The 22,028-nt window shown below is 42.4% G+C and overlaps 1 protein-coding gene across 1 annotated transcript; it reads right to left on the reverse strand.

Annotated features, from left to right (window-relative positions):
* Window positions 1-7,037: 7,037 nt before the first annotated feature.
* Window positions 7,038-21,133, reverse strand: LOC126234400 (uncharacterized). The gene is made up of 8 exons (XM_049943089.1): window positions 21,105-21,133; window positions 20,923-20,965; window positions 19,654-19,871; window positions 12,306-12,563; window positions 12,088-12,211; window positions 7,903-8,147; window positions 7,568-7,816; window positions 7,038-7,473 (listed from the first exon to the last, which is right to left on the reverse strand). Exons 2-8 carry the CDS (start codon window positions 20,963-20,965, stop codon window positions 7,342-7,344), a joined length of 1,269 nt encoding a protein of 422 aa, XP_049799046.1. The 5' UTR covers window positions 21,105-21,133; the 3' UTR covers window positions 7,038-7,341.
* Between the last annotated feature and the right edge of the window lie 895 nt (window positions 21,134-22,028).

Consider the following 22,028-nt stretch of genomic DNA (forward strand, 5'->3'; position numbering starts at 1 on the left):
GAACACAGGTGTGGGTAATGCCCCTAAACCTCCTAAACAGTGCGCCCATATTAGACCAGCGATGCAAGACTATGTTTGTGCTCTTTTTAACTCTTGTAGTAACTTTACCTTGCTTGATTGTCAATGGTATCTCAATTTTCACACCATTCACAAGTTCCCCTCCTTGTGGCTTCCGATTGGGGATGTCATGCAGTCCATGGGCAAATGCTCCCTCTGATAACTGTAGTGTGGGGAAAAACTTAGTATCCTGGGGTTATCATGGCCCATTAATCTGTTAGTAGTTGATGGTCTCACTGTTAATTAACTTGTGGGGTGCGATTTTATACGCCATACAGGACTTGTCCTTGTTTATGGGAGTCACATGTTCTATTTCAAGTTTTGTCCTAGTGTGGTCAGGTTTATTGGCATGGGCAATTTTTTTCAGAAATTCGTCCCAAATTTTGCTCAGCTAGCCGCTCCCCTAAATAAGTTATGTAAGAAAGGAGAAGTCTTCGTTTGGGGTGGAAGCCAACAAGCCTCCTTTGAAGCCATTAAGGAAGCCCTGGCTAACAATCCCGTTTTAGGAATTCCTAATTTTGAACTTCCCTTTATCGTTCAAACCGATGCTTCGAGCTCCGGTGAGGCAGCTGTACGTTTGCAGGAGTTTGAGGGGCAAAGATGTGCTATAGCTTTTGCCTCGAGAGGATTATCACCTGCCGAATTAAAATATTTGGTATATGAACAGGAAGATCTCGCTGTTCTCTTCGCACTCCCTAGAGAAGTTCAAATTTTATTTAGAGTATAGGGAGTTTCAGCTTGAAACAGATGGTCAGGCATTAAGCTCGGTTCTGTGGCGACCCAGAAAAACGGGAAGGATCGCCCGTCGAGTTGTCTGTATATCTGCATTTCAGTCACAGTTAGGCACATTAAAGGCCCTGACAATCAAGTCGACGATGCCCTTAGCAGCATGTCCCAAGAACGTGACCATACTGAACCAGGGGATGTTGTTCATAAAGTCGAGCATACAGAAGCCGTACTTACGAAAGTTTCGCAGTTATTTGCTGATCTTAAACTTAAGTAAGACCAAGACCCAATTATTTAGCTATTAAATGTCGCTTACAAGAGGGAGAGCAGGTAAAAGATTTTGTTCTGAGCAAGGGCATTGTTTGTCCTAGGGATAGCCAAGGCAAGGATATATCTCCCTAGTGAGTTAGTACCTGCCGTGTTTCATTATTTTCATAGCTCCGTTATAGGGGGCCACATGGGATTATATAAAACTATTGTTACTTAGCTTCCTTGTATAAGGATGTTCGGCCTTTGTTGGGGGAGTGCGGAAATGCAAAATAACTAAGCCTAATCCCACTTCTCAGATGCATTTTTTGCATTCTAGTCGCAAAGACCAACCCATGGACAAAAATTATATTGATTATGTAGGCCTCCTGCCTTGTACTAGTAACAGGTAGCGTTATATTCTTGTGGTAGTAGATCTCTTTAACCGTTGTACTTGGTTGGTTCCTCTTCCGGGAGTGACCATTCAACATCTGTCTAAGACATTTTCTGCTTTCGGTCCACGTAAGAGCTTGGTTAATGACAATGTGCCCGCATTTGTCTCTAAGCAGTTCAGAAGATCTTGTTTTTCAAGTGACATTCAGCATGTTAAAACTACTCCTTATTATCCCCAGGGATCGTCTGAAGAGAGGGTTAATAGAAACCTTAAATCGTAACTTATCATCTTCTATGCTAAGGCCGAGAAAAAGTGAGACAATTCCGTCCCGTGGCTTAATTTTGCGTTTAACACCGCTCAGCATGAAGCTATAAAGCCAACCAAGATTCTTTGATGTTGTCTTATCCTATTAACTCGCCCTTGGTCAGTTTATGATTTCTTGATGAAATTTTGCCTTACAAGATCGAATCGGACATTACAGAAAGTTACTGGAGTAAAGCTAGGAAGAACATCGACTTAGCCCATCGAAGGCAGCATCTTCGATATCGCCACAGCAGGTACCCCTATAATGTTAAAACTGGTGGTAATGTATATGTAACTTTGCCATAGGCCAATGACGACAGGTAGAACTTTGTGATAAATTGAGCCCTCACTTCGTGGGCCCTTGGGTTTTTCAGTTATTGAGCCCAGTCGGTTTACTAGTGTGTAAACTTAGGATTAAGGAAAACTTAGGGTTAAGGAAAGTAGTGAGTTTTAGACCTAAACCGCACTAGTGTGCAACATAGGAGCTTTGGTGGGGACAGATGAGCCGTGGTGGCTTTTTCGCAATGTATCGATATCACTATTCTTATGATCTTTGACTAACATGTTGCAATTGGGGCGCAGCGCCCTCTAGTTTGACGGCTCAGGGCGTGGTGGCAAGTTTGGAGGACAATATGAGCTTTCCGTGAGGCCTCTTCCTTGTGGTCTTAGTTGTTAGCAGGTGACCAATATTAGGGTCATGTTACCCCATGTAAGTTATTAAGTACTGACGTGGCTTATGCTGTGATGTATCAGAAGGGCGCTGAGCTGTCAGGGCAGTTTTCACTGTCATTTTAGCCTGTCTTTCTTCGGTTTGTTGGGTATGGATGCCCATGTATCCATGGTATTCAAAGGAAAATGTGATTGCAAGATGTGGTAGACATTTTAGACTGATTCATTGGCTGATGTCTTAACCTTATGTAACCATGGTGCCAGCGAACCTATAGCCAGTGTAAACTGCCGTGCTTCAGAAGAAAGTTTATTCTGAAGGTTGGCTGTGTGCGTTAGTACACACATCAAAAAACATTTTGCATCACCTCGGTTCCGAGAGTTCCGGAACCTGTACAGAAAATTGGAATAGAGATCAACATAAACATCATTTCCGCCCTTTTTATTGCTCATGAAAACCACACATTGCATGTTCTATCACCATACAGTGAGACCTTCAGAGGTGGTGGTCCAGACTGCTGTACACACCGGTACCTCTAAGACACAGTAGCACGCCCTCTTGCATTGATGCAAGAGGACATGGCATGCTATCCACAAGTTCATCAAGGCACTGTTGGTCCGGATTGTCTCACTCCTCAACAGCGATTCGGCTTAGATCCCTCAGATTGGTTGGTGGGTCACATCGTAGATAAACAGCCCTTTTCAATCCATCCAAGGCATGTTCGATAGGGTTCATGTCTGGAGAACATGCTGGACACTCTAGTCGAGTGATGTTATTATCCTGAAGGAAGTCATTCACAGGATGTGCACGATGGGGGTGCGAATTGTCGTCCACGAAGACGAGTGCCTCTCCAGTATGCTGCCGATATGGTTGCACTGTTGGTCACTTGTCGTACAGCCGTTACAGTGCCTTCCATGACCACCAGCGGCGTACGTCGGTCTCACGTAACGCCACCTCAAAACAGCAGGGAACCTCCACCTTGCTGCACTCGCTGGACAGTGTGTCTAAGGCGTTCAACCTGACCGGATTGCCTCCAAACACGTCTCTGACGGTTGTCTGGTTGAAGGCATATACGGCACTCATCAGTGAAGAGAACGTGATGCCAATACTGAGCGGTCCATTCGGTATGTTGTTGGGCCCATCTGTACTGTGCTGTATGGTGTCATGGTTGCAAAGATGGACCTCGCCATGGATGTCGGTAGAGAAGTTGCGCATCATGTAGTCTATTGCACACACTGTGAGTCGTAACACGGCGTCCTGTGGCTGCACGAAAAGCATTATTCAACATGGTGGCGTTGCTGTCAGCGTTCCTCCGAGCCATAATCCGTAGGTAGCGGTCATCCCTTGCAGTAGTAGCCCTTGGGCGGCATGAGGGAGGCATGCCATCGACAGTTCCTGTCTCTCTGTATCTCCTCCATGTCCAAACAACATCACTTTGGTTCACTCCGAGATGCATGGACACTTCCCTTGTTGAGAGCACAAAGTAACAATGTGGACGCGATTGAACCGCGGTATTGACCGTCTAGGCATGGTTGAACTACAGACGAGTCGCATACGTCCTTCTTGGTGGAATGACTGGAACTGATCGGCTGTCGGACCCCCTCCGTCTAATAGGCGCTGCTCTTGCATGGGTGTTTTGGCGGGTTTAGTGACATCTCTGAACAGTCAAAGAGACTGTGTCTTTGATACAATAACTTCAGTCAAGGTCTGTCTTCAGGAGTTCTGGGGACCGGGGTTATACGAAACTTTTTTTGATGTGTGTATATGAGTTACCTGTTCTTGTCCACCGCCACTTAATTCTTCTGATTTTTAAAGTTAATGATTGGTCACGTAATTTTCAACTGGAGGTGCCATGAAATGTTTAGTATTACCAGTTACCACGCACGATTAACTATTCATGTCAGAATGTGTGTCTGTTTTGCTAATTTATTGGCCTGTTTATAATTTGATTTTATTGTTCTGGTTTCATTGAAGCTAATGACAGAGGTCTATGCTGTGTAAAAAATTATAAAGTGCGTCTGCTCTACTCACGTCGCTCAGATAAATTTCAATCTGTTTCAGGGCGCACATCTCTCCCAACTGCTATGGACTAATGTGTGTACTGATAAAGCGTTGAATGTCATGCGAGTTCCTTGTGGCTGTTTTAATGGTTTGCTAGAAAGGAACATTTCTCACATTGCTACCTTATTGCTGAAATTATTTTTTTAAAATATTTGTAACTGGTTTCTTAAATCTTTCGTTAACTTATTAAAAAGCAGTTAAGTTGTCATGGTTTTGCGTAAGAGTTCAGATTAATTTATTCTATCCTAACAGTTATCTACGTGATGCACGGGTTTGTGTTGGAATTCTGTCTAATGAAAATTATTTGTGCTTCATGAAACTGTTGTTAATGACATCTTGTACTCCATTACTGGTATATGTTGCCCAGGATTTGACCCTACTTATTCACATCCCGCCGGCTTGCTTAGTTGGCTATTTACGTTATTTGGAGTGCATACACTCGGCAGCTCTCGCTGCTGTACGTCTGTCCGCGCTATTTCCTCCAACCGCAGCTCCACTGTTTAATGTTCCTGTTCAAGTTAAGTTTATACTTGGAATAATTCTGAATCTTTATCCTTAGCTTAAGCAAATTTTGATGTGCCTTGGGATCCCAACATATAACTTAAACTGTTGTAAATTAATTATTCTTTTCTTATTGGAAAACGTGTTAAATCTTCAATTAACGTGTTTTTCTGGGTTTAAAATTATCTTGCCTAGATATTGGTGTTAAATTGTTTTTCGTTGTTTTAAGTATGGTTTTAGGTTTTTAATCAGTCAAGTTGAAATCATGTTTTATTCTCGGCATTTGGTAATTAATGCCATTCTGATCTGTTTTGGTATTGTTTAGATTTACGTCTGCCTTTATTACGACTTTACCCTTATTACATTCTGTGTCTTGTGTAGTCCGTGCCTTGCCTTAAAGAATATTAAGTCATCTTGGGTTGTAGTTAACTTTAAATTTTCTGTGAACTATTTAATCTGATATTGAATTTTAAATGAGAGTCTCATTGCTTGGTCTTTTAATTAATTAAAAATCTAAATAAAAACTGGTTGCTATGTGACTGAAACAACGTAAAATAAATTTGTTTTCCACTAGCGAACGAAGTATTTAAAACCACTACTGGTCGAGCCCTTCCCGGTTTCCCTTCCTGGCTGAATTATGAGGCAATAATTACCTCCATTTCAATTGTAAAAATCCACTTCAGTTTCACTGACTGGTGTCAAGACCTGGCTCTCGTGTTAAACGTATGTGTGAGTGCGATATGTGAAAGTAAGACGTCATGGATGACATTGTGAAAGAAGTTGAATAGGTATGAACATGTAAGAAGGGGTGCGGGAGCCATTCGAAATTTTCACCTGGGGTGAAAAATCCCTGGAGAAAGCCCTGTTTGAGGGTGACCTTAGGTCCAGATATCCGTCCAGTGCAGTGTAACTCAGGGTGCGAGGCAAAAAGCAAAGGAGATGCACATTTCTGAAGATAGAAATAAATTAATATTTTTTCAGTAGTTGTGTTTGAATATTCATCCTTCTCGTAAGGAGTATCCTCTCCAGAAGCGTTATCCATTTTGTAAAGGGTGGCAGTATATCATATAAAACTAATGCTTTCATTTATCACGTCTCAACATCCACTATTGTTGCTTTGATAGAAATCCTTTGTTATGCAAATTTAGCTTATAGAAAAGGGGAAAGGCAGCAACATACTTTGTTACTGAACAACTAATCTGAGGCATGGTCACTCATTCCAGTTGTAGGTTGCCTATCTTACAGCTTCCGAGGGCAACAATTGTGTGTTGTTTAGTATGTCACATACTTATCGACCAAATTTAAAAATTTGAAATGCCCTCATAATACACTCATTAAGAGAGCTAAACTTATTTTAAGGTTTTAACAGAATAAGCCAAGTATTACAGTTAGGAACTGTGTGTATATCTGTAGGCAGAACAAGTCGCTCACTACGCACAAACTGACGAGGGTGCCCATACCAGGAGACCAGATGGGGTCAACCCTCCCCTCTAGCTTTCAGGGAAAGGAAAACACTTAGTGTAGTCAGATGTTTTTCTTTCGAGAAAATGGTTCACAAGTCGGTAATACGTAGGTTTTTAACAGTTTCGGAACTGGAACTTTTTTATGGCTAATTACAAGTCTCCATTTGTCTTCCAAAACATTAAGCATACTGCAACACTGCATACCCCCATGTATTAACCCCCCCCCCCCCTCAAACTATCGTATTACTTATGCGTAACGTCGAATACTCAACAGCCGGCCGCGGTGGTCTCGCGGTTCTAGGCGCGCAGTCCGGAACCGTGCGACTGCTACGGTCGCAGGTTCGAATCCTGCCTCGGGCATGGATGTGTGTGATGTCCTTAGGTTAGTTAGGTTTAAGTAGTTCTAAGTTCTAGGGGACTGATGACCACAGCAGTTGAGTCGCATAGTGCTCAGAGCCATTTGAACCATTTTTGAATAAACACATTTACTCATTTCGAAACTTACAGACGTTTGAAGCTGTTTTACACACGGGAATTCGACTCTTCAAAGAGTCCGGGGTTTAATGTTACCTAATTAAGACAGCAGTGAAGCTAGGTCAGTAATAATACTACAGCATCATATTGACACTATGTTTTTTCATTGTATTTAATGAATTCTTACAGTGAAATAAGAACATGACTAGAGTATATTTTAATTCAGCAGTTCACAGAAACAATGATGTAAAACTACGAAATTAACTCACACAGAAACCATGGTACTTTGGTACGATTTAAATCTACCAAGTGGGTTTTGCTGTTACAGTACTAATCACGTACTTAATTAGATCACACCCTATATCAATGGATTTCTTTCAGACATGTTATAAATATAGTACAGCGTTGATGGTGTTATCAGTAGCTGTAGTTGGAGTATTCTTTCTACATTACGCACTAGATGGCAGGCCGATCATAGCATGGAATAAGCGAAGCAGTTCGTCCACGTCGACGCCGTTGTCTAGCAAGTGCTGCTTCAGTTCACGGTATTCCGGCACAGCCAGTAAGTTCAGCACGACTTGCTGCAAAAGACAAACAAAGGCAAAAGAGTTAGTTTTGGTGGGGATGGAACATGCGAATGTCTACCAGCAAATAAGACTTTTGATAGCAACTCACCATAAACTCAGGAGCTCTCATCCTGTCGTACATCTCTTTGAATTCTGGACTGGTCTGGAGTTTCTCCTGGCAAAGTGCTTCAAGCTCCTCCTCTGGAAGGATGGCTATGATATCGTCGACCATACTGGACAGGCTTCGACACTGCTTCGTGTCAGAAGGCGGTGTTAGCTCCGGAATGCCAATTAAATTGTGTACCCAGTTGATGTAGTAGTAGACATCCAAGCCCGAGTCGTACATATAGTCCAAAAACTGCAATGGAAGACATTACTGGATCACTTTGCTTGGACTGAAGCTTATGCTGTTCTTGCTGCTTACACGAGTTGCCGTGTACTCACGTCAATGTACTCTGGAATTTCCTCGAGGGCAAGGAGTGTCTCCTTGAAATCCTCAGACTTGACAAAGGCGACGACTGCCTGCAGCTCGGTGTCATTGGCCAGGTGATCCTGTACAATGGCACGGACTTGGTCCATAGGAATGAGGTCAAAGAAGTCTTGGAAGTCATCCTCTAGGGTCCGTTCCTCTCTCGTAATCACTTTGGCTGCAGGTGCGCTATCGATAAGTCCTTCCATTTTATCAGAACCTGTGACGGGAAATGAAGGTATGTTGTTCACAGCTAACATTAAAATGTTACACAACCAGCAAACGTTCTCGGAGGACAGTGATGCATACGCATGCTTTACATCTTCCAGTTCTGACCATATATACTTGTGTTACTAACACTGTGTTAGGAGTAATACACTGCCGGCCACCCAAAATGCAAATGCGGTATCCAAATAACGTAAAAGTTGCAACATGCGCTAGAGGCGACAAAGGATTCACTTGATTATCATTTCAGCACAGGCACTCTTTACGGGCGCCAATAGCGCCACCTGGAAGCGCCATATGAAGGGGGAACAGACGGCTGTGTGGATGTATTGGAATTTTATAGTTCTTCCATGCCGTTGTTTTGCTTATGTAGCTTCAATATGCCTCACTGAAGACAGAAAGCATCTTTTGAGCACGTTTCAGAGTTCGATAGAGGAAGAATAACTGCCTATAGGCATTGCATTCGACAGACATACTCTTGGGAAGGTCGTGCAGAACAGGCGAATAGACGCTACTGCATGAGAAATGATAATGGGAAATCTGACAGAGACAAACACAAGCATAAGACTCAGAGGAGCACCATCAGTACAGTTTGAGATAAAGACATTCGTCAAAAAAGAAGATACAGTCACCAACTTTGTTCATGATAGCACTGGAAGAACTGGTCAGACAGTGGAGAGCAACAAAGGAGGAAATTTAAATACTAAAGGCGCACGTGTATCTTACGTAGTGCCTATCTACATAGAAAAATATGTAAAGGTTCGTTTGTTCAAAATCGCATATTTCCGAAAGTTATTCTTCGATTGCTTGGAAATTTTCGCACAACGTTGCATTCGATTACGCAAGTGTTTTTATAAACCATTTTAAATATATGTTACAAATAAATAAATATGTAACATATAAAAGGGAAACGTTATTACCAAAAAATATCAAAAAGTTCTGAGTTGTACGAAAAAAACGAAAGTTGGTAGGCCTGTTCTATTTAGATTTCGTGCCAGTCGCACAAGAATGGCGCTCGTCACGTCACTATGAGCATGCAAATCAGATTTGTTTTAAATACAAGCTGTAACGGTTGTGAGCGTTATTTGCCTCTTAGATTGGACGTGGTGAGTTAACATTAGTCAAGAATACCTGTAGGGCGACAAAGACGCCGTTATCGACATCTCGCTGAGTACGGACAAGGTCGCGTAACATGACTACGAGAAACTGGATGTTCCTTCTGCGATACTGCAGAAAGACTTAGCCGGTATGTAGCCTCTGTGCATGATTGCTGGCAGCGGCTGTCACGATAGTGTACGGCTGCCAGAAGACTGGGTTCTAGACGGCCATGTGGTACCACTGAAAGGTAAGGCCATCGTGTTTAGCATATGGCTCTGGCACATCGCACTACATCTGCAGCAGCAATCTGAGCAGCAGTTGGCGCAATAGTGACGTCAGAAATTGCTACAAATCAGTCACTTAATGGACAGCTGCAAGCCAGAGGCCCTGTAGTAAGCATTCCGCTGACTCCAAACCACCGCCATTTGTAGCTTCAGTGGTGTCAATCGAGAGCTCATTTGAGGCCAAGGTGGAGGGAGGTCTGTGCTGTTTTCTGATGAGAGCTGGTTCTGCGTCGGTACCATCCATGTGCTGGTTAAAAGCAGGCCAACCTGTCTGTGTGCTAGACACACTGCCCCCACACATGGAGTTATGGTCTGGGGTGCAATTTAGTACAACAGCAGGAGCACTCTCGTGGTTATCCCATGCACACTGGCTGCAAATTTGTGCACCAGTCTGGTGACACTACTTGTTGTGCTGCCATTCATGAACAGCACTCCACGATGTTTTCCAACAGGATAACGCTCACACACGTACCGCTGTTGGAACTCAATAGGCTCTACAAAATATCGACATATTGCCTTGGCCTGCTCGGTCACCAGATCTGTCTCCAGTTGAGCACATACGGGACATCAACGGATGACAATTCCAGCTCATCCATAACCAGCATTAATCATCCATGTATTGAGCGACCAAGTGCAACAGGTATGGGGGTCCTTTCCACAAACTGACATGCGGGGATTGTGCTATATAATACATGCACGTTTGCATGCTTGCATTCAACATCCTGGCGGCTATACCGGTTATTAATGTACCAGCATTTCACATGTGCAATGGCATATCTCGCTCGTACATTAACCTGTTATCTTGCAATGTTACCTAGACAAATGTATTACCGAAATTTCATTACTCTAATTACTTTCAGGTACCAGGATTTTTACTGTCTGTGTGTACAATAGTGAAACATTGTTATCGAACAGGAAGTTGTATTTAAGGTTTATCGGCTTATGAATGGAATTCCACTACAGAATCTGAATGTGCAATAACAATAAATAAGACTGAAGGTCAGAGAGGGTAGGGGGGGGGGGAATATGGACAGAGGGGTGGGAGAAAATGGAGATAGAAAGTGGAAAGGAGCTGATCGACGGGGACAGGGGGTAGGAGAAGATTGAGAGAGATGAGAGAAGAGAAGGAAAAGATGGACAGAGAGATGGAGGGAGAAGGTGACGGAAGGAAAGAAGGATAAAGTGAAGGAGATGAACAAAGAGAGGCGGAGAAGGAGATAACAGACACAAAGGAGAGAAGGAGGTTAGGACATATATCCTCCCATACATATTAGAAACGAATGCTTTCTTTTTTTTTTTCATTTAAGAAGACTGAGCCATCGAAACGCGCGTCTGGGAACAGCTGGTATACAATAATAATAATATAACTGCAGACGCAAAATCAGACAAGGCAAAGATGGGGAATGCGGTACCATATGCGGATGAGACGATAACACTACATTGCGTTCGAATATGTGTGCGATTTTATACACCTGCTAAAGTGCCACATATAATATATTTATATGTACTAATTACAGGGGAAATCAATAAAAAATTAAATGTTCATTTGTACAAAACCGTTAATCTCCGAAAGTTCTTCACCGATTGTTTTTTGGCACTCGAGTAGGTGTATAAAAACACCCGCGAATTCGAAAGCAACGTCGTGTCAATAGTTTAAAGAAATCAATGAATAACTTTCAGAAATTTGAGATTTTGAACAAAGAACTTGAGGTTTTTGCTAAAAACGTATTCCCTTTAATATATGACATATATTTACACATACCATATGGCACTCCGACAGGTAGGTAATCGATTAAAAACTTTCTGAAATTTACGATTTTGAACATACTAACGTTTACATTTTTGGTTATGTACATTACATAAACGAACATTTACATCTATATACGGACAATAGAAAACTACTGAGGAAGAAAGAGATGATGAGAGATGTATGTGAAGAAAAAACTGTACTGTAGAAATCAAACTGGAAAGGTCAAAATTTTTGGGACTTGAGATCATGATGAATGTGGATAGAACGACCAAAATAGTATATAAAACAAAGGGTAGGACAAGAGGAAATAAGGGAAAAATGGGTTTTTGAACTAAGGGAATTGGTCGTAATTAGGGATCAAGGTGGAATAGAAGGAGAATTGAAAAAGCAAATACACCATGACTAATGTGCCAGAGATCAACGACAGATGAAGATAGAGGAAAAGGATAAAAGACACCAGTGCAACATACAAGAGAAAAGGATACTGAAGGTCTCGGAAGAAGAACACGAGAAAAGAAGCGAAAGGATGAAGATGTTCTGGAAGGCGAAGAAGAAAGAGTAATCCATGAAGGAAATCCTGTGATCCTATAAATGCTGTAACGAAAGAAGAAGAAGAAAGATTGTCTCATGACAGAGCAGCAAAATTACTAAATTTCTTTGTAAGATTTGAATATAGAACTAATCTATGCTACCTGCAACAGTTTCTAAATGTTGTGTTTAGGTTTTGCTTACAAAGACAAGTCAACTGGAATTCCGAAGGCCTGGTCAGTTTGCAGTGTCGAACATTCTGGTCTTGTACGTACCCGATGGCAGGCCGATCATTGCGTGGAACAACCGCAGCAGCTGGTCCACGTCGACGCCATTGTCCAGTAGATGCTGCTTCAGTTCTCGGTACTCTGGCACTGCCAGCAAGTTTATCACGACTTGCTGCAAAGGATACAGAATGAAGAAAGAGTCAACTTTAGTGAATGTGAAACAGACGAATGCCTACCAGCGAATAAGATTTTTGGCAGTAGCTCACCATAAACTCAGGGGATCTCATCCTGTCGTACATCTCCTTGAATTCTGGACTGGTCTGGAGCTTCTCCTGGCAAAGTGCTTCAAGCTCCTCCTCTGGAAGGATGGCTATGATATCGTCGACCATACTAGACAGGCTTCGAGATGGCGTAGATCGCGTCGCATCAGAAGGTGGTGTTAACTGAGGTATGCCAATTAAATCGTGCACCCAGTTGATATAGTAGTAGACATCGAGGCCAGATTCATACATGTAATTGAGAAACTGCAACAGAAGCTTACTGATTACCATGGAGGGCGAATGTGCGTTCTTTTATCAACTATAGATCATAAAGTTATAATTACTGCCACTGAAAAATATAGATACAATATTATTATTATTACTTTTTTTTTTTTTTTTTTTTTTTGGTAGCTGCAATTTGCAGTCGTGGTACCCAGTGAAATGAATTGTCTGTGCCAGTAACGAGAGTAAAAAAAGATGGCGCAGCTCACTGGTAAAACGAAGTATCGTGCAGTAATTCGTTTCCAGTATTTGAAGCGCAACAACGCTGCAACAATCCATGTTGAGTTGATGGAAGTGAACGGCAATAGCGCATTATGAAACACTGTCAGCTGGCCGGTGTGGCCGTGCGGTCTAGGCGCTTCAGTCTGGAACCGCGTGATCGCTCCGGTCGCAGGTTCGAATCCTGCCTCGGGCATGGATGTGTGTGATGTCCTTAGGTTAGTTAGGTTTAAGTAGTTCTGAGTTCTAGGGGACTGATGACCACAGATGTTAAGTCCCATAGTGCTCAGAGCCATTTGAACCATTTTGAAACACTGTCGAGTCACGTTAATGTGACCACCTGTCGAAATCCTGAACAACCACCTTTTGCAGCGTGTACAAGAGGAATGTGGAGTCATGGAGACTCAAACCATGGCCAGTGTGCTAGGTTTCTCGTTGAGGATCAATGGCGCAAATAGCCCCGTCGAGGTGCTCCCACATATTCTCGACTGGATTGAAATCCGGCGAGTTTGGTGGCCAGAGGATTACGCTAAACTCATCCTGGTGTTCTTCAGACATACATTGTGAGCTGTGTGACACATTTCATTGCCCAGCTGCTAGATGGCATCGTGCCGAGCAGAAACAAATTGCATCTAGGATGGACGTAGTTTCAACGATAGATACATACTTCTGCTGATCCACTGTGCTTTCCAGAATGACGAGATCACCCAGGGAATGCTACGAAAACACTGACGGACTATAACGCTCCCTGCTCTGGCCTGGATCCTTCCCACGATTGTTGCAGGATCATGCACGCCAAAGGATATCTGTCCAATGGAGCATAAAACGTGATTCAGTTGGAAACGCCAGTCGTTCAGTGGACGTCCAGTTGCGGTATTGGTGGAAAATTCCAGCCTTTGACGCCGATGAACAGCAGTCAGCATGGGTGCAAGGACCACAACCGTCGTTAACTCCTGCCATCTATGACCTGTGGTGCACCACAGTTATCTCAGAGCCGCCTTTGGATAGCGCTATTTCGCCATAGACGGCATACTTTAACGACGGTGGCACGCGAACAGTTTATAAAGTTAGCCGTTCTGGAAATGCTTCAGCCCTTGGCCCGAAAGAATGATCATGTCCTTATGGACGTCTGTTACAACAACGAGTGCCAAGTTTCCCACTTCCTCCTGACATGCTTTATATACCCCCCGCTGCTAGTGCTGCCAACTGACGTCTGTGAGTGGTTATTGCCCGTTGACGTCGAACATAGGTGGTGATCGCACCAATGTGACTCAGCCGTTTATTATGAGCTCGTTAGATGGCACAGATGCTTGAAGTGTGGTCGTACAAGTTTGAATATCGAAGAACGAAGCAGACGACCTCTCTGCGCAGAATCTGGAACGCAAGAGAAGAGGAGGCCCTAATGGTCGAAGACCAACGTATCACAATCGAGGCTATAGTGGAAAAACTGAAGATGAGTTGTGGATCAGGCTTCAACATTTCGAACACGGGCAATGTGGTCACCCTGTGGGTTTAGCGATTGCCCATACCCTATCAACAAGATCATCGAACGAAGGCGGCAGCGGAAATGTTGCAACTATTTTGGCCAATCCTGATGCCCTCTTCAGCCGCCTACTCACTCCTGAACGACTGCTGGGTATATCGGTGTCATTCCGAGACGAAGGAGTTGAGCCTAAAAAGGCAAAGAACCATCGCCAGACAAAGTTATGCTGAGCATCTTTTGGGATTACCATAGTGTGGTGCCAACAGATTATGCTGATAAAGAGGATACCGCCACAGGACCATGCAAGCGAAACTTCCTAACGATGTTACTGTTGCCAAGACGAAGCATCGCACGAAATAGTCAAAGACTGTGCTTTTATTCATCACAACGCCTCAGGTCATTTTGCACAGAATTCAGTCACACCTGCTGTTTCTTTATGCTACCGAATTTTGCCTCGTCAACCCCCTCCCCACATCGCCGTATTCTCCTTACATGGCACGTGGCACTCAGTGACGTCTTTCTCCGTCCTCAGATGAGGAAATCAATGCCTAGCACGCATTTCTAGAATTATGCCGAGGGGGTTATCGCGTTTGAACGTTTCCCGAACAGCCAAACTGCAAACCTCTGCCACCAACTTCTCCGCCACGTCATCCATTGTTGGAAAGAACGTTTTGCATTGAAGATTAAATACATGTTCCAGTCATATTAATGTGACCGCTGGCTACGTTCGAGTCAACGTGCAGTAACTTCTCACAGGTGGCAGATGGCACCACTAGCTGTGGAGGGTACACAATGAGTGTCCGCAGACGCGAAAAACAGTGGAAGCATGCTTGTGGTGCGGAAATGGAGCGATTTTTCTGACGTCCGAAAGGGCACGATCATTGACACTCGGGCCAAGGGTGGGAGCATTTCCGCAACGTCTAAGTCTGTAAACTATTTGTGTGCTGCCATTGTTAAAGTATACCATGCATGGTAAGACGGCGCTATTCAAAACCGGCGCCGAAGCATCTGTGGTGCATCAAGGGCAACAGATGACAGGGATGAACGACAGCTGCAGAAACTTGTACAGGTGAATAGACGTGCAACTGTTGGGCAACTGACTGCCCAAATGAACCAAGGGACTACAACAGTGTCTCCTCAATGACCATTCAGTGACCACTACTGCGTATGGTCCTCTGGGGCAGGCGCCTGCGTCATGCACCTGTGCTGACTGCTGCACGTTGTCGACGAAGACTGGAATTTGCACGCCCGTACCGCAACTGGACGTCCATCGTGTTGCGATAGGTGGCCTTTTCAGACAAACAACGTCTTATGCTCCATTGGCGTGAAACATGTGAAAACAAACACACAGCAACAATCGTCGAAACGGTCCACGCTGGAGAATGGAGCGTCATGGTGAAAGGAATGTTTTCGTGGCATTCCCTGGGTGATCTCGTCATTTTGGAAGGCACTAAGGATCAACAAATGTACACATCTATTCTTGGGGACAGTGTCCACCGTACATGCAGTTTGTTTTCCCGCGACACACTGGCATCTACCGACAGAACAATGCAACGTATTACACAGCTTGCAATGTACGTGCGTAGTTCGAAGAGCACCAGCATGAGTTTATCATATTTCCCTGGCCAGCAAACCCCAAAATTTAAACCTAGACGAGAATCTGTGGGGCAATCTATTGAGCTGTTTGTGCCATGGATCCTCAACCGAGAACGTAAAGCAGCCGGCTACGCACTGGCGTCAACATGGCTCCAAACCCCTGTCGGTATCTTCCAGAACATCGTTGGCTCTTTTCCTGCGCTGTACTTTGCTGCAAAACGTCATTATTCAGGCTTCTGACAGGTGGTCACATTGAAACTTCTTTATTTAAATGTGTGAGTCTGTACTTAACCCTTAAATGCATGATTTTTTATTTCAAGCTGTAAAAATTACCATGTTTAGTTTATAGTACCTACATTTCGAAAAAAATATTGAAAAATTTTTTAAATTAAATTAACAAAGCACTATTGTTGAAAATCGCTTTGTAGCTGATCAGCTACATTTTGAGTTAACACCTTACGAGCCACAATAAATGTGCTTATTTTGCTCCCTCAATTTTGACCAAATCTCTCGTAATTTAATTGTTGATTATGATTAAATACTTTGTATAGGAAGGGAAAAATCCTAAAATAATAAATAGGACATTAATGTTGTAAATATTGAGCATTTATTGTATATTTTATACACTTTTATATATGAACAATAAGGTATCTAGTTCCAACAGGTTTGTACCCAAGCATGTGATAATCACTTTACATGAAAAGTTTGAAAACAGTTCTTTTGTTTGTGCAAACACAATGCAACTGCACATTTATTACACTGAACCCAGGAAAATCCCTTGCATCCTGGCATTTTGCACCTCTGTCTCACTTGCAAGTACGAAGGCAGGTGACCTACTTGATCCAGTCTCACATCTTGTGGAGGTACATGTGCTGTGGGCCCCTTTGTCTTCTTAGCTTGTATTTGGTTTTCGAGTTCATTACTTGGCCTTCCACGTTTTGCTGAAGTTTGACCTGAGCGACACAAACAGTGAGCAATTTCCATTCGAAATTCGGAGAGTTTCATAGTTCTCCTAATCCCTTTGGTTTCTGCTACTCTCCTATACAACAGCCAGGAATTGACTACTCCCATGTCCAGGAGATGGTAAAACAATCTTATATACCATTTTCGACTTTTCACAAGAATTTTATGTCGACCCATTATGCTGTCAAGAAGGTCAACACCTCCCATATGTTTATTGTAGAGCTTAATTATTTGTGGACAAGGTATTGTTATTCTTGACTTTGTTTTTTTGTCATACCTCCCTGCTTCATGAATAGGCTGCTGTCCAGCAAGTGTAGAAAGCAACATCACACTCTTGTTATCTTTCCACACTACATTTGATATGTCGACACCATCCACTGTTGCGACGCGCTCTACTGATGCACCTCGTGCCATTTTCTTCAGCTCAGCTTCTGAAGGGAGCTTGCAGTCTGGCACTCTGTTTCTTCTGACTGTCCCAAGTGAGTAAATTCCTTGTTTATGTAACCATACAAGCAGTGGCAGACTTGTGTAATAATTGTCACAGTACAGTTTGTGGTTCATATTTCTTGGTAGTATCCTACTGAGTCGAACTACAACATTTGCACTTGCTCCCAAGTCTTCCTCCACAGTCACTCTTTTTTCTGGTTCATTTTCATCTCCAGTGAAAATCTCAAAATCGTAGGCATAACCAGATATGCCACTAATAACAAATAATTTGTATCCATATTTATGAGGCTTGTTTGGCATGTATTGTTTCAAATAACTTCTAGCCTTTGTTGAACATATCTGTTCATCAACAGAAACACACTCCTCAAGAGGTATTGTTTGAAACCGAGATCTCATCAATTCTATTATGGGTCTTATCTTGAAGAGTCTATCATGACCTTTTTCACCCCTGGGTATCATTGCACTGTTGTCATTGAAGCGAAGAAACTTACGTATTTGCTCATACTGATTCACTGTCATTGTTGTCTTGATCAGATGAGTACCAGTAACTTCTCCCCAGTAATCCCTCGTATTAGGTACATGAACTATTGACATTACGAGACAGATGCCTATAAATTTTTTTATGTCATCACAGGATAAATCTATTAGTCTATCAGGATTACACTGCACACTGTATCTATGAGACTCTTCGACAATTAGATCAAACAATTTAGATGGAAATATATGTTTGAAGAATTGGTATGGAGTATTTAAGTTTATTACTTCTTCTGGTAACGAAGTATTGCCATGAAATTTTGACTGCAGTTCGGGAATAATCAACTGTTTATCTTTCCAAACCACACTCCTGCTGTTTTTGGTAACATTTTTGCTGCTGCATGGCAGTTTCAGAGCATGATCAGACAACTGTGACGTCGATTCCTTCATTATAACATCAGATTGTCTTGTTCCAGAAACATCTTCAGTCCTAATTACTGGTACTTGACTTTCTTCGTCACTACTGTCACTATCACAATCAACAGATTCTGGAGCAACATATGTCTCATCTTGAATGGAATCGTCAGAGAAACACTCAAGATCGTCATCACTGCTTAGTGGAATCTCTAACCATTCCATAAGCATTTCTTCTTGACTCTTTCGAGACATTTTTACGTCAGCGCCTGAAATGCAGTAAATGAAAAATGTAGCTGATAAGCTACATACACAAAAACAGGCCTCGTTTCAAATATATCGCAAAGACACTCGAATTAACTGTTTACACCATATCTACTTACGTTTTCAAAATGAAAAAGTAATTTTCAAACCCAGAAATCAGTGCACAAACACCAAAAACACACCTCAACTTTCCACCGAAACACACACTTGGCAGTATGTCCACACAGCTCACTGTCGAACTGCTTCAGCTCGTCCTGCCATCTATGATCGCTATGAAGAACTACTAGAAACTGCAGCGGAGTGTATACACTTAGCTACATAACGAATTTGATCGAAAATGTTTCTCCATATGGAATAAATCGAAGAAATGAGGTCTGTAGCTTATCAGCTACAGTATGCATTAAAGGGTTAAATTGCTGAATGACTGAGACCCACAATATCCTAGCGCAACGCAATCTGACTGCTCAAAAAAAGAATAAATAAATAAATAACATAACCTGACTTCAAATAATTAATTCAAAAGAATGGCCCTGATTAAAAATAAATCCTAACAATAACCTATACATTTCATTAAGCATTTGCCTCACAAAAATCTTCAATACGCGAACTACTGCAATACAGCGAGCGTCAATGCTGCCAGCTAAATAAAAAATTCTAACTACTAAAGCCATTAACTACTAATAGGCATGTGGTTAGCAAAGGAAAGATTTTGTTGCAAAGCAAATAATCTATTTTTTACCTTAATAATGTGACATCAAGTTCAAACATGAATATAAATCGTCATTGACATCTAGTACAAAGGAATGTAATCATGAATAATATTCAATCTCCAAGTCGAACATGTACAGATCGTTAGCCTACGATAACACTTCAGACCTCTACCCTCCATCACATCTAACATCCATCACTGCTGGCTGTTCACCTCCAACTGCCCAACAGTACTTCTATCACTCCTGGCGACTAACTTCCAACTGCCCAACATTACTGCCGATTAACTTCCAATAACGAATCCGACAAGCCACAGAGTCTCTTACAAAGAAAGCGCAGCCAGAGATCCAATGCAAAGCGCTACACAGCGCTGCCAACACACAAGCAGCCCACTTACAACATTGATGTGACCGGACAATATGTGTAGAGATGAGCCAACAACATCACCAAGTTCGTTGGTCGCAGCTTGGTTTCTTTTTATTCCGCGGATTGCTCTGTACTCACCGCAATGTACTCCGGGATTTCTTCAAGAGCAAGGAGCGTCTCCTTGAAATCTTCAGACTTGACGAAAGCGACGACCGCCTGCAACTCGGTGTCATTTGCCAGGTGATCTTGCACTATGGCGCGGACCTGGTCCATAGGAATGATGTCGAAGAAGTCTTGGAAGTCATCTTCTAAGCTGCGCGTGTGAGCGGCCGTTTGTGGGATAGGAATTGCTTTCCCTGAAATGTTGCGGAAATTGAAATGTTAGGTAATGTCAGAATGATATATGCACGAACTGAACGCTTGTGCCTATATTATCAAAATGATGTCAACTATTTTTGATAGTTATTTGAGGTGGCTCATTAAGATTGGTCAATTTCATCTTATGATGTCCCAATGAATTATTTTCGAGGCAATCTCTGCATACTTTATTAAGATATTTAATCCAGAAGTGAAAATCAAGGCATTAAATAAATTTTTAAGTCTGTTGTCGAATATCTTGTACAACGAATTCCAGTGCGTTAGCAATTCCAACACTAGCGACGCAATGTGTTCATACTTTCGAGAGATTTGTTGTCATCGATTTTGCAATTTATTCAGAAGTAAATGAACATTAATTTAGTGAACTCAAAACAATAATGTCTCCTTTAGTGTTAACACTAATCATGGACATCTGTAAACTGACTCGTTCCACATCATTTCGAGAAAAGAACCGTTCAAACCATCTATGGAACATTTAACTAAGTAACTGACTCTACAGCCCATTTAATTATTTCATATTTCACAGAATAACATCCCACTGGGAAAGACAAAACCTCTGTATAAGAAGAGAAAAAGAAAAGACGAAGTTTCACTCCCTGGACAACTTTATTCACTTGATAAATAGGACAGAAAACACGTCTCCCACGTAAAATGTCGCTACACAAGTGGGTCTCTCCTTTACATTTGACAAGGATAAGGCAAGGAATCTGATGTGTCACACGACACTGAAAATGTACCACGATTCGACAGGAGTGATCCACAGGAACCATAAAAGTCAATAACCGACAGCAGAAAACAGATTACCAATTCATCGTGTCACTACGCTTTACTAAGAAAATGAGAACCATAAAACGATTTATTTCTGTAACGAACACAAGGCAAGTTTACAAGCGGAAATACAAGGGATACTGACGAATATCACTTCAGAGGTTAAATATACAGACAAAACTTTGAGTAGGAGCGAACAAACAACAAGAAAAAGGAAACACAAATACTTTCAAAGTGATTGCTTTGAATTGAATACTCTACCTGCAGCAAACCCGATGACGGCGAAAAGAACGAGGTATTTCATCTGAAAAACACATTAGGCATCGCTTTACCAACACTGAATTATTTTCTGATTTTATACTTACAGTATGTTCAGTGCATGGCACAGCAAATAGAAACGTGTCTCCACAAACACAATAAATGTATATGTCCATTTCACTTACCTTGCACTCTCGCACGTCGTTGAGTGATGCTGAAATGCCTGCCGCCTGTCCCTCAGTTGAGCTCAATTTATAATACCCATTTATCTTAAGAGTGATGCTCTTGCAACTTGTAGAAGTGGCGTGGAAATCGCCTTGGCTTTTCTGGGTGGTTGAAGAGGGACAAGAGTCACTTCTGGCGAGCCTAAAGGTACTCCTAGTGTGTAATCAAACGCTGTGGCCTGAGTAGTTCAGCTGAGATATCAAAGTCTGTGGCAGTCACGTATGTGCATTCCCAGGACGTTTATACTCAGTTTTCTGCCGACTTAATAGTTCTGTCCCCTCAGGCTTTCCAGAATCCTACACGGGGCGCCCGCTTTAAACTGAGTATCGGTATATGAGAAGAAGATTAGACTACAGAATCCTTTCGAAGGGGAATCACGAAAAACCTAAAAACTGCTGGCTGGATAGGAAGTTGTAGCGTATTCTACCCACATGGACGGAATGAAATGTTTTAAATTCTTAGGTAGTTTGTGATCAACTACATGGACAGAAGAGTAATCCATTCTGTTTACGCAAGGCAAACTTGGGTAGCCGGCACTGATGCAGTGGAGTAAGATGTCTAAATCGCGAAAGATGTAAGACGAGTTTGTTCAATATCATTATTTACGAGTCATATTCCAAAACTAAGGTGCGGTGGTCAATATTTAACTGATGGTAGGCCCGAATGAATTTTCACGCATACAGCGCTGTCTACCGACTCTTTCGGAAACTGCTGCAGGTTAGGTTAGTGTTTTTTAACGTCCCGTCGACAACGAGGTCATTAGGGACGGAGCACAAGCTCGGGTTAGGGGAGGATGGGGAAGGAAATCGGCCGTGCCCTTTCAAAGGAACCATCCCGGCATTTGCCTGAAACGATTTAGGGAAATCACGGAAAACCTGACAAAA

Source organism: Schistocerca nitens, chromosome 2 (genome assembly GCF_023898315.1).
Source record: "Schistocerca nitens isolate TAMUIC-IGC-003100 chromosome 2, iqSchNite1.1, whole genome shotgun sequence".
In the NCBI taxonomy this organism is placed as follows: Eukaryota; Metazoa; Arthropoda; class Insecta; order Orthoptera; family Acrididae; genus Schistocerca; species Schistocerca nitens.

Bases quoted from the DNA above. Each gene is read 5' to 3' on its own strand.
- LOC126234400 (XM_049943089.1), bottom strand. From the start codon at position 20,965: ATGAAATACCTCGTTCTTTTCGCCGTCATCGGGTTTGCTGCAG. The intron at 12,212-12,305 runs GTGAGCTACTGC...TATCCTTTGCAG, and splicing joins TGAGATCCCCTGAGTTTATG to CAAGTCGTGATAAACTTGCT. The intron at 7,474-7,567 runs GTGAGTTGCTAT...TGTCTTTTGCAG, and splicing joins TGAGAGCTCCTGAGTTTATG to CAAGTCGTGCTGAACTTACT.